Source organism: Serinus canaria, chromosome 1 (assembly GCF_022539315.1).
Source record: "Serinus canaria isolate serCan28SL12 chromosome 1, serCan2020, whole genome shotgun sequence".
NCBI lineage: Eukaryota > Metazoa > Chordata > Aves > Passeriformes > Fringillidae > Serinus > Serinus canaria.
Window position 1 is genome coordinate 96,010,879 of NC_066313.1, and position 14,364 is coordinate 96,025,242.

The 14,364-nt window shown below is 37.3% G+C and overlaps 1 protein-coding gene across 1 annotated transcript in view; it reads left to right on the forward strand.

Moving 5' to 3' along the window:
- Positions 1 to 14,364, forward strand: part of FRMPD4 (FERM and PDZ domain containing 4) — a 295,852-nt gene that overhangs the window by 224,446 nt on the left and 57,042 nt on the right. Inside the window, exons 3-4 of the mRNA XM_009089651.4 lie at positions 6,734 to 6,894; positions 8,996 to 9,098. Of these exons, the coding sequence (XP_009087899.3) occupies positions 6,734 to 6,894; positions 8,996 to 9,098 (264 nt within the window). The remainder of the gene's footprint in view (positions 1 to 6,733; positions 6,895 to 8,995; positions 9,099 to 14,364) is intronic.

Sequence of the window (14,364 nt, forward strand, 5' to 3'; positions counted from 1 at the left end):
GTTGGCTGTGCATTCTGGGCAGTGAGTCAGACAGAGGCTGGCACCATGCTCAAATTCCAGGAGAGGCAATTCCAGCATTCAGGTGGTCCTTTCTCCACCAATTTTCACTGAGATGTTTCTGCCCTTTGGCATGTGCCTGTAAAGTCCAGTCTCAACACAAAAGGCAGGAAATCCAACGTTTTTCATGAACAGAGCCTTTGCTGTGTTTATGGCTCTCCTGAGAGAAGAATAATTTTAAAAGATAATTTCTCTAGCAATCTGTAGAAACGATACTCAAAGCAAGCAACTGCTAATTGGCAGTTGGGGCTTGAGGCTTATTTCCATGTCTTTGTGGGATTCACCTATAGAAGTTCGGGGTTTTTTCTTCCCAATATATGACATTGCTATATAGAAAAAGGCAGAATGCAGAAGTATTTACATTTTACACATGTAATAATATGAGTCCTAATTGTCATTGTGAATTATATTTTCAGTGTGTTTTCTCCAGTGCCTGACTAAAGTTGAGCATAGATCTTTTTAGCCCCGTGAATTTGTATTCATGTCAGTTTTATTCAGTGCAATTTTGGTTCACTTTGCCTTGCTTAGGATTGCAGATCATGCCCAACAGTGGAAGAGTGGATTTTGAGATTTTTTTACGTGTCAGATTTCCCTGTATCCAATTTTATCAAAAAAGCTGTCACCAGCTTCTTCTGAAACCAGCAAACCTTTTTCTTTCTAATTACATTTTTACCATATGTTCATCCAGATGGCATATGCCAAACATTTTCTAGGGTGTTATAAAATGACCTGACTTTGGAGGATTTAACCGTTGAAGAAGCTTTAAAAAAAAAAAAAAAATTCACAGTGGGGCAAAAAATAGTAGTCCTAGAAAGAAAGAAACAAAAGTATCTGATAAATAGCCCCAGTTGCATTTTGTGGCTGTGATACTGAGTTCTCAGTATATACACCTGCACAAAAACCAGTGAAAACAGAAGGAATGTTTTCTTGAAGTGTTAAAAGTTGACTCCTTTTTTAACCACTGAAAAAAAAATTTTTGTCTGTTGAACATGTCTAAAAAAATTCTAGAGCTTTGAGCGATTCTCTGGTTTCCTGCAAAATGGAGCAAAAAAGAGTTTGTCAAGGCACCAAATTCTCTGTAGGAGCAGCAGTTTTACTGAGCAATGTAATAACTACTTGTGCACTTTTTTTCTTGAAATATTTTCAAGTAAAAGGCAGTTGATGTGTGGTTTTGACACTTGTGTCCTAGTTCTTAATAATTCTTGGGGGATTTCTTAGAGAAAATAAATTAACTTGGGATATACTGAGAGGTTCCAGGAAGAAAGGAAGGAAGGAAATAATTTTTCATATTTAGCTACTAGTTAAGTTAAATTAACAAAGATGAGTTTTTCATTTTCTGTAGTGTTTGCATATTTCTTCATCTCTATGATAGTTCTCTTTTAACTGTCATTGTTATTTTGGTAGTCTTTGCAGATTGTCAAGCAGGAAAACATAGAATACCCTCATGTTGTTATCAGTTTCCATAAAGCTGTCTCAAGTCTCAAGCCATTTTACTTAGTAGTAATTCCTGAAGAATAGTGATTGAATGAGAATTAAATCTACTTCCCTGTGTTGCTACAATAGCTTTTCCCACTCCCAGGAAATTTTGAGTGCAGAGCCCATGACTCTGAGTATCATAGAGTTCATAGAGTATGAAGAGGTTATTTTGGGGCAGGATGGGCAGAGACTCATGGCAGGCACTCAGATAATTGTAAATGAAAGTTTGTTCAATGTCCTTAGCTTGCACAGATCTTGCTGAAAATCACAACTGCAATCAACAAAGCAGATCCTCTACCTCCTCCAAATTAATGAGACAGGATTTTAACAGTGCTCAACAATTTGAAGTGGTTTTGTTATTTCTGAATTAAACCTTTGGTAAAAAGTCCTTATCTCCATCCTCCTTGCCCACTTCCACTCATCAGTCTTTGAATGATTTGACATTTCCACTGATTCTTCTCTCTTACTGACCAAGTTACACCTGCTGTGTCTCAAGTGAAAAAGAGTCTATTTTGTTGGTAAATCAATATGTATAGCAGAAATACTGTATCTATTTAAAAGCTGAAGATTAAACATCCCAAAACTGCAAGCTGGTGTTAACCTGTGAAGTAATTGAAACAAACTGTAATAGGAGAATATGAAATGAGATGCCTGAAAGCAGCATGTCTCCACCCTGTCCAAATATGATGCAACAGCTGATTGATTACAGTTGTTTTAGAGTTTGTGGGTGTGCAGCTGTATTCAACTCAGTTTGAGGTATTGCCTTTTTTGCTTTCTTTTTGCAGAATGGAGCTAAAGTGTTCTGGTGCCTTAGTTACTTACTTCTCAAATATGTAAATAGTTCTACAAATAGTTCTAAAATAGTTCTAAAAACTATGGTATGAACCTGTTATCCAAACCAGGATTGCAGGGTTCATACCATAGTTTTCAGTTTCTTAGAAGAGTTAGAGCTCCAAGCATTTTTCTGTGGAAATGAAAACTCAATGTTTTGTTAAAAAAAAACTTCTGACAGGTCAGGGAATGACATATCAAAATGCAAAGGCTAAAAACCATTGTACTCAGACACTTTGCTTTTAATTACTATTAAGCATTATTAAATCAAGCTCTTGATTGCAGTCTTTGTTGATATATTTCTTGGATTATTCAGCCTCTAATTTAAATACAGACAATGCTAGGAAGGTTTCCATGGAAAATATTACCAAGTTAATAATTTTGAAGCTAATTGTGTGAAGATTCAAAATGTCAGTCTTAAACCACACCTCTGACTAAGCCAAGCATGAATTTGGATATGCAAATGTTAAGTTAGGCTCCTCATTTTGTCCTGGGCTTCTGAATTGTGTTGGCAGGTGCTAGCTGCTGTGCTGCAGCTGATCAGTGCTCCCCAGGGTGTTTTTCTTTCCTAATTTTCTTCCTCCTTTCCTCACTGTAGGCCCCTTTTTGGGCAAGTGTGTGCATGAATTTTATGCCACCCTGCAATGTCTCTTTTCTGCTCTGTGTGTTGGTGCATGCTCACTCAGGATCCTTCTCTCTCATTTCCCCTGTCACCTTCTCTATTGACTAGAGCAGTTGCCAGAGAGAGTTTTTGAGAGTAAGTGCCTATGATTGCACTTCTGCTATGATTTTCCAGAGTTGGTAGTTTATCTCTCAGAAGAGTCTGGTATATAAAATCTCTGTTGAAGAAGTTCTCTAAGAATCATTCTCCTTCATATGGCAGTAGTCTCCCATTGCTGATAACGTGAGTGCATCAAAGATGGCCTTTTGTAAAGCAGGGACTAATCTCAGCTGTTGAAATAGGTGGAAATAAGTGTCTCTCTTTGAAAAGGCAGTCTAAGGACAGCTTGAGTTTGTGTACATGGAAAGAACAGTTCATATTTAAAATCTCAGGCTTTTTTTTTTTCCTCTCCTTTTTCCTTGAGAAAAGTAAATCTTTAGCTATGATGTAAGAACTGTATCTAAATGTACAGAGATACATTTTTAAGGTGTTTGAAGCAAATAGCAAGTTTATAGTGTTGCAGTTATTCTTCTAAGATCTTGCACAGTGTAAGGGACATTCTAGGTAGGGTTCTCCAAAGTGGCTTTTTTGAGTCCAAGTTCATTAGATTCTGCTTTAGAACTCATAGCATAGTTTTTCTGCAGAAGTTAATATTTTTCATAGCTGAGATGAAGATCAAATACCTCCAATTGATGCCAAATTCAAATGAGTCTTGAATTGTGGTATCACAACTGGCATCTCAATAATGAACGAACCACAGGAGGAAGCAGGTTTGTCAATGTACCATCACAAAAAGCTTTGAGCATTCATCTAATCTCTTCTGGGATCATATTTATATATCTTGCTACTCTCTTGAAGTACACCCCCAACATACTGAGTGGCACAAGAATATCTGATGCAGCAAGCTGTGGAAGCGTGAGCTGCAGAGTCTTTTTAGTTGATGTATTCCAAGGTGGATAACCTTAAAAATCAATAGTGTCTGCTGTGCCTCTCAGAATCATGATGGACTGCTCCTTGCTGATCCTCTTGCTTAGGCTTTGAATAACTGATGCTGTGCTGCTGCACATCCTCAGCACCAGCCAAGGCAAGGGCTGGAGCATCCAGGAGCAGGGCTGCTCTCTTAAGCAAATCTGTCTGCTCTTAGAATTTATGTGGAGTGCTGCTGTTTGTTGGGGGTTTTTGGGGCTATTTTGAGGTTGTTCTTTTTTAAAACAGATTGCAAAAGTGTTAGAAGACAGAGTAAGTACAATGAAAGTAGTTTTCAGGGGCTCAAGCAGTATTTTCACATTACTTGTAAATATGGTGTTTTCTCTTTGGGACAGAAGGCACTTTCTGTTTGGACTTGTAGTGCCCCAAAAATGGAAACAGCTATTAGGAAAAAATTATTAAATAGATTATCTTAACTTTATGGAAAGTTAACTTTGTGGGGCTGTCATCAAAGGGAGGTAAAAAATGCAGAGTTTTGTCTTCTCTACCAAAACAAAGTTCTCAAGTTGAAATAGATAGGTTTTTAGATACCAGTGACACCTCAGAAATTGTCCCATTAGAAAGACAAAATGTTTGAAAATCTAGAAGCAAAACCACAAACAGGAATTTATGTAGAGGAGGTGCCTGGGAGGTCTTGAAGATAAATTTCTTGAAGGGTCTGCATGTAATTCTCTGGGCTTTCTAACAGTTAATTGGAAAAAGAAAATAGAATGTTATCTAAAATAAACTGAAAAAAGCTGGAGGAGGAACAGAAGGAGGAAGATAATGAAGTATCAGATGTGATGCTCTAGCTGGTAAAAAACAAGTACTTTCTTCACTGACCTCACCTTATGCATATATTAAGAGAGCACAGAGATATTCTCTTGCTCTCTATTTTTTGTAAGGAAGTAGCTTCTGCTGCCTCTGATCATATGCATAAAAAGACAGCATGTTACTCTTAGGCAGACTGAATCTAGTCATATGGATAGAAAGCTTCTTTGAAGAAAAGCCCTAGAAAAATCCAGTAACAGAAATAGACTCCCAGTGAGAGGTTACTGAGATTTTGCTGCTCTGTGTATCAGTAATGAAGCAGACCACGGAGAGAAAGTAAATTGATGTCATGCCCAAGGTGTATGTGTTGGGGAAAGATCAGAGAAGTTTTTGCGTGTCATTGATGCTGAAAACAGATCTCTGAATGATATCTTTCTCCTTATGGACTGCCAGTTTGGAGTTCTTCAGGGTGTTGTACTCACAGATGGAAAAGGGACAGGTGGTGAGAGCAACAATGCTGGTTGCACGGTATGTCCCTTAACTCTCATGTTATAGGGTGTTATATGTAAAATTATCAAGATATGTCAAAATTACTTGACTTTCATATTGTTAATTACTTATGAGGACACCAATGGATGATACTGCCTAGTGCTGTAGGGATATCTGCCTTTCTGATGTGCATTTCAGAATTTCTTAGGCTGGGCACATGGTTGTTACCTTTCTCAGAGCCTGTGCCCTCTCTGCAGGTGGGGCTGGGACTTGGCTTCCTCCATTTGTCTACTGCATGTACTTACAATGATATAGAGTCAGTTCAGCACTTGCAGACTTACAGTCTCTCAAAAGTAAGAAAAGAGTAAACTCTTAGTCAGGCAACTTAAACAAATATTATCTGAGGTCTCTCAGGACTGCAATAAGTTGATGCCATGAGCTGCAATCTTTGTACTGTGCTGACCAGATATTGCTTGTTGCTTGCAGTGGTAGTTTGATTCCTGAAGCACATGAGTTCAATGGATGGTGTTTGGGGTATGACACTGGAGTGGTCTGTTTGTCTGTCTGATTGGCACTGGGAATTAGTAGCTGTGATTCAGTGTAAACTCCAGCCATTGGGTGGAAATTGCAAACTATGTTTTGGTTCTGACTGTGTACAGCATTAGCCATGTTTCAGTGTTTATTAATGTTAATTTAAAATATTTTTGCTTTCAAGCTGTTACGTATTTCATGGATATGGGATGTTGGATAGCTTTCATCCTTTCTATTTAATGCTTGAAAACTCAAGATCTTTCCCTCCAGCCATGAGAATTTTTTCTTCTAGGTACAATAAATAAGCTTTGTCATAATATGTAGAAGAAAGCAAAGCTTTTTAGTAATTCCACATAAATATATTTTCTTGATTTTTTTGTTTGTTTGTTCGTGCCCTGGAACATTTTAAAGTGATTTCAGATAGTTTATCCAAATAGCAAATATTGAGCTTCTATGGATGCCTTAGGAAGAGAGAGGATTCAGCTCAAAAACTTGCTTAACATGTTAGATCCCCAAATTAAAATGTGTGTCCTCTTTTTAAAAAGTCTGACAGACTCTAATTGTTGAATTTTATGGTATGAGTAGGTCACTACTATTATTTTTCCCTTCCAAAAATTAAAGGATGAAATATTCAAGCGCAGATGACAAAGGCTTTATTATCAGGCTGTTTTTCTTTCATATATGGGATATGATTAAATGTGTGCTGTCAAAAAGAGGCCTCTTTAAAGCCTGATACTATTGATTACTCTTTGAGACCTGCCAGCAGCATTATTACTTAATGCATAAGAAAATCTAATAGAAAATTATTAAGTTGGTGCTTTAGTTCCTCCAGTGAGAACGTTTCAGATATTCATCTCATATCGTTGCACAAATTGCTTGGCTCAAGTAGATACCACAAAATCATGTTTTAATGATTTTTTTCCTTTTTCCATCTTTTATTTTTTTTCACAGTCACATGACACAATCAGCCACATTTGAAGACCCTCGAATAGAGAGCTGCCAAATAACCCCTCCAGCCCCTCGGAAAGTGGAAATGAGGAGGGATCCTGTGCTAGGATTTGGGTTTGTGGCTGGTAGTGAAAAGCCAGTTGTTGTACGCTCAGTAACACCAGGTATGTTTTCCCCACCTGACCCCAGAAGAAAACTTTGATTTAGCCTACTAAGATGAAATGCAGCTACAAATTTGAGAACTGTTGAAATATTCAGGCAGGCAAAGTAATCACAAATACTAGATATGATTTTTAGCTTTGTCTTACCCAGTGGTTTCCTTCCTCACACTCATTTTTGAACATTACATAAATGTATTGGCAAAAAGCCAGTTTGGAGTTATTGCTCTGAGCCATTACTATTGTTTGCCTGAAAAAAGTTAACCTATTTCATTCAAGGAAAGAAGGTCTTCTCCCTGGTATCTTTATATAGGTTTGCTGTCACCTTCATTACCATTGAATCAGCATTTTCAAGAGGTATGTTGAGTTCTGAGATTAAAACTTGCATATTTTTCATTCTCACCATCACCTTCCCAAAGAAAGCTAGTTTTCTAAAAACAATGAGGATACTACTGCTGGCTTTTTTTTTTTTTTTCTTTAATGAATCCATCTGTATAACTATATGGTTAAAAGCCGGGTCAAAAGATATCCCCAAACACCTTACCTGCAGTGAAAATTAGTGAGGTTTGTGATCTTTCTGAAGTTATAAGAGACCAGCCCTGGGATAATCTGTTTCCCTCGCAGGCGCCTGCTCTCTATGCTTAAAAGTGCAGTTGTTATGTAAAATTGCAGCCAAGGGCAGGGATTTGACTTTGCTCCTGTTCAATATGTTCTCCAGAACCCCCACAGAGAACAGAGGAGAGGCAAAATCGACTCTGTGAAGTTCTGATGTCATTTACCAACGTGTGTGCATTGATTACATTTGTATTGCTTTCACATGAAATGAGCAGTGTAACTAATATTTGAACCAGATGCAGACAGCTCATTTCTCTCAACTTGGCATTATTGATATAGTTTTATGTTAAAATTTGGAAAATGTGTTTACTATGTTCTGTTCCAAGTGAATAGGAGGAAATATGAGCTCAGGACAACATTCTCCTAAATGGATTTGTATCCATTTATGCGGGATATGGAAGTGGAGTAGAGGTTTCAAAACAAACATTAAAGGATCAGCATTAGCTCAGTTCTTGAATGAATCAGTTTTGATGCTGAAACATTTCCTTTTAAGTCTGTATCTTCATAGTGATAGTATTATTCAGGTTTTTATGTATCATCATTGCAGAGTGTAAAGTCAAAGACTAGAGAGGATATATCTCTACACTAGGAACTGTGATGTCACATCAACTTCTGGGCATGTAAATATGCTGAGAAACAAAGTAATATGTGCATTTTATAAAATATAATGCACTCAATGTGCATTTCAGCAGTGCCAGAATCCAAATCACATAGACATATACATGACTGATTGTCTATTCAGACTAATGCTAAATATTCATGTCTAACTGAAAGTGGCAATGATTTTGGATGTACCCATGTTCATCAAGTGGTAGGAATCCAGCAGAAAAGAGGTTCAAGCAGCTGGCCTATAAAAACCTTCTGTCTCCAATTGAAGAAAAGGTTTGTTTTGCCTAGAACAGAAAAGTCACAGGAGAGACCTGTGAATGACATTCAAATATGTAAATGATGTTTCATAGGAAAGAGGAAAAACACATTCTCTGGTGTTACTTTGCCTGGGATAGGAAACAATGCATTGCAACCAGGAAGATCTGGTATTTTTACTATGGGAAAAGACATCCCGTTCTTAACAGTAGATAGATAAACAGGATCTTTTGTTCACAAGAAAAGAAATCCTTCTCAGGGTGGTCTTACAAAATATCAGACAAACATTGATCAAGGATGATTAAAATATAGTTGATCACACTTTAAAGGGTGCATTAGTCCATGGCTTATGAGTCTTTTTGACCCTTCAGAAAACGGAGCCCTTAGTTTAGGTGGTTACATACAGGTTTAGAACTTGAGGAACTTCAGTAGAAGCTTGTAAACCACTAGCTTGCAAGATTTTCCCAGTGAGGGAGTACTGGTAACGTCAGAAATAGTGTAGTGTAAAAATGTCATTAGTTGAAGAAAAAACACACTTGTAGTATATGAACAACAGTGTGTCCCTGTGTTTACAATGGTCTGCTAACCTGTGCTCTTTTTTTTTTTTTTTTTCTTCATTTGTCTGCAGGCGGCCCCTCTGAAGGAAAGCTTATACCAGGGGATCAGATCATAATGATTAATGATGAGCCAGTCAGCACTGCTCCAAGGGAGAGAGTCATCGACCTTGTCAGGTAGTGGATGTCCTGCCACTTAAACTACAAACCCAGTGACTTATTGCCTTGTGCAGTCATTCAGTAGTACAGCAAGTCTTGCCTTCCCATGGCTGAGAAAAGAGAAAATAATTTTGCTTTAGTTATAATGAAGAATGATGAATTGTTGTAGTATTGAAATGAGATGTCCTCTTAAAATCTGTGTAGCTGAAAAAGTATAAAACCATCCAGGAGTACCTCCAAAATATTTGGGTATCAGAAGAGAAGTAGTATTTTCCTGGTACTAATTTTTTTGGTATGGATTGTTGAAAAGATGATTCCTGAAGCATGGAAGCTCCACTCACTGTTGCATTACTGTTCATTTTTCACAAGAAGATAGTTAAGTCAGGTTTGTCTTATGTGAAGAATAAAGAAAATGTGGTAGGGTGATTTTTGAGAGTGAATTAATGCATGTAAATATGTAGAGAAGCTCAAAAAGTGCTTAGGTGGAATGCAGGTAGGTGAGTTTGTGTGAAAGAAGCAGGCAGGAAAGAGAGAAGAAGGCAGAAAACTAGACCTAAAAAAAGTGGCTGGGGATAACACAGGAAAGGAGAAATGTCAGTATTTGTAATGGGATATAAAAGAAAAGGAAGAACAGTGACTTGTAAATACTAAGGATATAGAAAAAGATGTATTGCAATTAATATAATAAATTTTGCTTTTGGAGCAACAAGAAATGTTATTGCATTGCACAAAAAATTGGCAAGTAACTAAAAAAATAAACTTAAGAATTAATAACCTAAATTCCAGTAGCCTTGTTGCTGTACACCAGTTTTGTTTCTGTATTCTTCCCTTTGGTGTAAACTCTGAATTGGTGGGTCTTGTTGATTCTGAGAGATGCTCAGGTTTTATTGGTACAGGTACCTCTTCTCAAAACTTACAGCTATCAGTGTTTTCACTGTTACTTGTGTAATTTTGAGAAGTCATATTTGTTAACAGAAATTTGGCCAGGAAGTGCCACAGTAGTTGAACTCCTCCTGCAAACAGCTGCTCGTTTGCCGGGGGTTTAGCTGAAAGAAATCATCCAAAGATGGTGCAGAAATGGTATAAAAATATCAGAAATGGTATAAAAATGTCAGCCTTCATCTGTGTTAGGTGGGATTAAACTATATTTTGAGATTTTCTTCAAAAAGGTGTTAACCTGCAAGTCAACTAACAAACAAAACTTGCTAAGAGCTTCTTGTGATGAGTAGACTCCTTAAACTGAAAGAACTGTCCTGCTCCTAATAAAGTTCTGTCTTGTGCTCTGTGTTGAGGTTGGTATAAACCTCAAAAATGGTCATATACTAATTTCTGAGGTCTTTGTTTCTCAATAAAGCAGTAATAGTGTCTTCTACATTCCTTCTCTGATTCTTTGATATTAAGCAAAGTTAGGTTCTCCATCTCATTTTCTGCTTCTAGCAATATGTAGTAATAACAGCAAGGAAAATAGATTGATTAGACCTGAGGCAATTTATTGTATAGTTGATTCTCTGTCTGCCTTCAGATGAGAAACTCAATTAGAATGCCACCCTTCCCAATTACATTGACTACATAAGTAATGTCAAATTAAGTGTTGTTTCATTTCAGGGAAAGCTTTAGGTGATGCTTTTCTTACACTGTAATTCTACTTCTGCTCTCAAAACCTGTCTGCTGTTGGGATTTTGACAGAGACTCATTCTTTGGTGAAATTTGGAGTGAAATATATTGGGGTTGTATGTTACAGCATTTGAAAAGAAGAGCTTTCTTTTCATGCCAGTGGGCATGCCTGGAATGACTAGGCACTGTCAATGTGCAGTCCTGACACCACAGCATAAGCAATTCTTTACACCAATGAAATAGTGAATTTCTTCTGTGTAATTGAAGGTTTTCATATGGACTAGATACATCTGCAACTTTTCAATGCACCTGCATTTTTCAATGTGTGTGGGAGAAGTTTTGAAATCTTGTTTTCCTGCAGGTAGCAGCATCTCAGTAGTCAGCCGTGAGGGTGTTTTAAATGCATGGGTTACACAATGAGCATAATCACAAAAGCATAGAAGAACTGAGAGGAGATTTCTGGAGGTCATTCAGTCTAACCTCTTGCTCCAGGTCAGGTAGTGTCAAAGTTAGATGTGGCTGCTCAGCACTTTCCTAATCAAGTCTTTAATATCTCCAGATTTGGTGATTTCACAACGGGTAGGTGTTTTAGTTCCTAACCAGTGGCCTTTCAAAAAAAGCTCTTTATGAGCTTTGGATGCATCCCATCTAGGCCCATGGGCTTGTGAGTGTCACTCTTACCTTAGCAATCCCTAACTCAGCCTTTGTCTGCCTCCGTTCCCTAAAATCTGTCGCTGAGCACAGGGACCAGGGTAGCAGACCTTGCCACTAAAGGCCAAAGCCAAGAGAGCATCAAACATCTGAGCTTGTTCAGTATCCTTCATCAGGTTACCCACCCAGTTTAGCAGTAAGTTTGTACTTCCCTTGGCTTTCACTGCTATTGTGGTTGCAGAGACCCTTCTTGTTATCCTTCATCCATCCTGGATACATTTCACTGCTAACTGAGCTTTGCAAACCCCATCCCTGCCTGGCCAGGTACAGCTTCTCTTTCTCCTGGGTAACCTGTCTCCATTTTCATGTCTGATCTCTTTCCATTTTGCACTGGTCTTGTTCAGTCTTTCCCTGTGGAGCCACACTGGTGTCCTGCTCTGCCTGCCTGCTTCCTTGCAGATTGGAATGGACCATTCTGGCACCTGGAGGAGGCTCTCTGTGAATATCACCCAGCTCTACTGGGCTCTAACCTTTCAGAGCTGCATTCCAAAAAACCCTGCTTGCCAGTGCCCTGAACAAGCTGCACTCTGATTTTAGACTGGACTCCTCCTCCTCTCATAGCATGTCAAATAGAAAAAAACCAAATTATGTAAGAAAAGAAAAAGGCCGATTCACAACCAGGTGAGCATCAAACTTCATCAGGATTAGGGAAGCCCAAAACTTCCAAGCAAAATACACATAAATGTTAGATGTTAAGTCAACCTTGAATGTTAAACAGAGTTTTTAATGAAACACAATATTTAATTGTTTTCCAGGGAAACATTGTCAGAAAATTAACTTATGAAAAGTTATGAGCTTGAAGGAAAAGAAAATGAAAGAGGCAATTTCTGCTTTCTTAAAAAGTCTATCTATCAAAAAAAAAAAAATTTTCAAAATGTCCACCAAAAAGGGTAACCGAAAAATTTCAATTTATTTTTTTGAGAAAAATATATCTCTAATCAATAAATTAGCTTTATTTCTAAATTTCCCACAAAATAGATCACAGTAATTTCTTTTAGATAGTTTTTTTCTTCAGCTCTTTTCCTATAAGCTCCAAATTCACTGTCTGTTTCTCCTACAGGATTAGAAATATTTAGATTGGTTTTTCAATAAAGTCCCTTTTATATAATGATTTTACTACAGGAAAATTCAAGAAGTTAAATGCAATGTATAATACAGAAATTTTCCTATTTGTAATATTTTAATTATGTGTGGGCTTTTTTTAACATTCATTGCTAAAAATAATCTTCCTTAAGTAGAAAACTGTTATAGCCACTTCTGCTGGCTCCAGGGGGTACTGAGCAGGAACCTGGTGAGAGATTTTGGTTAGTTTTTTAAGAATGAGGGACATCTTGTATCCTAGGAAGTCTTAGGTCTGGAGATTATCAGGGATATTAATTATAAACATCCCCTGTAGGTCATTCTGATCCATTGCATTCATTTGGCTCTGCTTTACTGGCAACACTTAATTAGTGTTCAAGTCGTCCTTTGAAAGCCAGGGTTACAGAAATATGAATCCAGTATGGTTTGCAGACAAAATCCATTTGGACTCATTATTTCTCTGTTCAATGGCTTTTGCACCGTATTTTGTTCTCCTGAGCTATTTCCAGCACAAACTCAGAAGTCATGTTTATGGTTTCCCTTGCAAAGAGAGGTCAGTTTTATGAAAGTCACTTGAGGCTGTGGTCAAGATGAATTCCATTCAAGACAGACAGTTACAGAACTTCAAAAAAGAGGAAGAAACAAGATCACTTTTTTAAATGTAAGCCTCAAGTCAAGGCAAGTAGCATGCGGACAGAGTACAAAGGATGTATTTGAAGTGCAGTCAGTTCAAAATTTATCAGGAGCTATTTATGTTGGACTTATTTTGCTGCTGATACAGATTCTGTAAGTTATAGCTTTTCACACATACTTAACAATAAGTATTTTTAGATAACTTTAAAGTCAAGGCACAATGGAGCAACTTTTTCCTTATAGTGAAGATGAGGAACAGTGCAACACTGACATATTAGAAGGTGTATGAGTGTATGGTATCAATTAATTGATTGCTCACAAGTTCATGGATCTCATTATCATTGGTTAACACTACATTTTTATCAGTTTAAGAATCAGCTTCACCGACCCTTTTTTTTTTTTTGAAACAAAGAAAAATATCTAACAAGTAATTTGCCTTATTAACTGTTCATAGGCAACTCCTATAACATGACTAACTTGTTTTTCTTAGATTGCACCAAGTAGGCATTAGTCTACAAGGATCCCAACTTATGTAAACTGTCTTTTTACTTAGAAAGGTATTTTACTGAAATTTTAAGTGACACAAGTGTACTGCTTACTCCATAAACCAAGCAGTGAGTAGTGGCATGGCAGTGGTACTTTGTTCACACTTTAATTAAAATAGTTATCCAGACTGCCATCCAGGAGAAATTGGCATCAGAAGAGGGTAATCCATCTGAAATACTTGTTTTGGAAAAACTAGCCTGTTGCAGAAAGCTTTATTGACTAAAGAAGAAGAAGAGAAAAGTATTTTTAAGTAGAAACCTGACTTCTAGGTTGCTAAATTAGGCTAGATTAGTCCATTCCTTGAAACTGTTACAGCAGTAAATCAGTATTTGATATCCTCTGGAATTCCACTAAAGTACTTATATTGCAAAGCAAAAAATGAAAAAGGTGAAATTCATTAAGGGCTTTTATTTCTTGTTGGCTCTATTTTCTATTTAAGAGAAATGACTCAAAAACGTCTCTGAAATAACTATTTCTTTGGCATATTAATGTCACAGCAAGTTTTCGTCAAGAGGATCTAGAAGATTCTTTCAATTCTGCAGCAGAATTTATGGTTTAATGGTGCATTGCCATAAGACTGGAGAGATGGAACCCTCCAGGATTTTAGGCTGCATGTTGCATTTTAAGTGCTAACATGAATTTAATCAATACTGACCTTCCTCACCATCATTGTGAAATGAATGAGGATTCTGTCACTCTC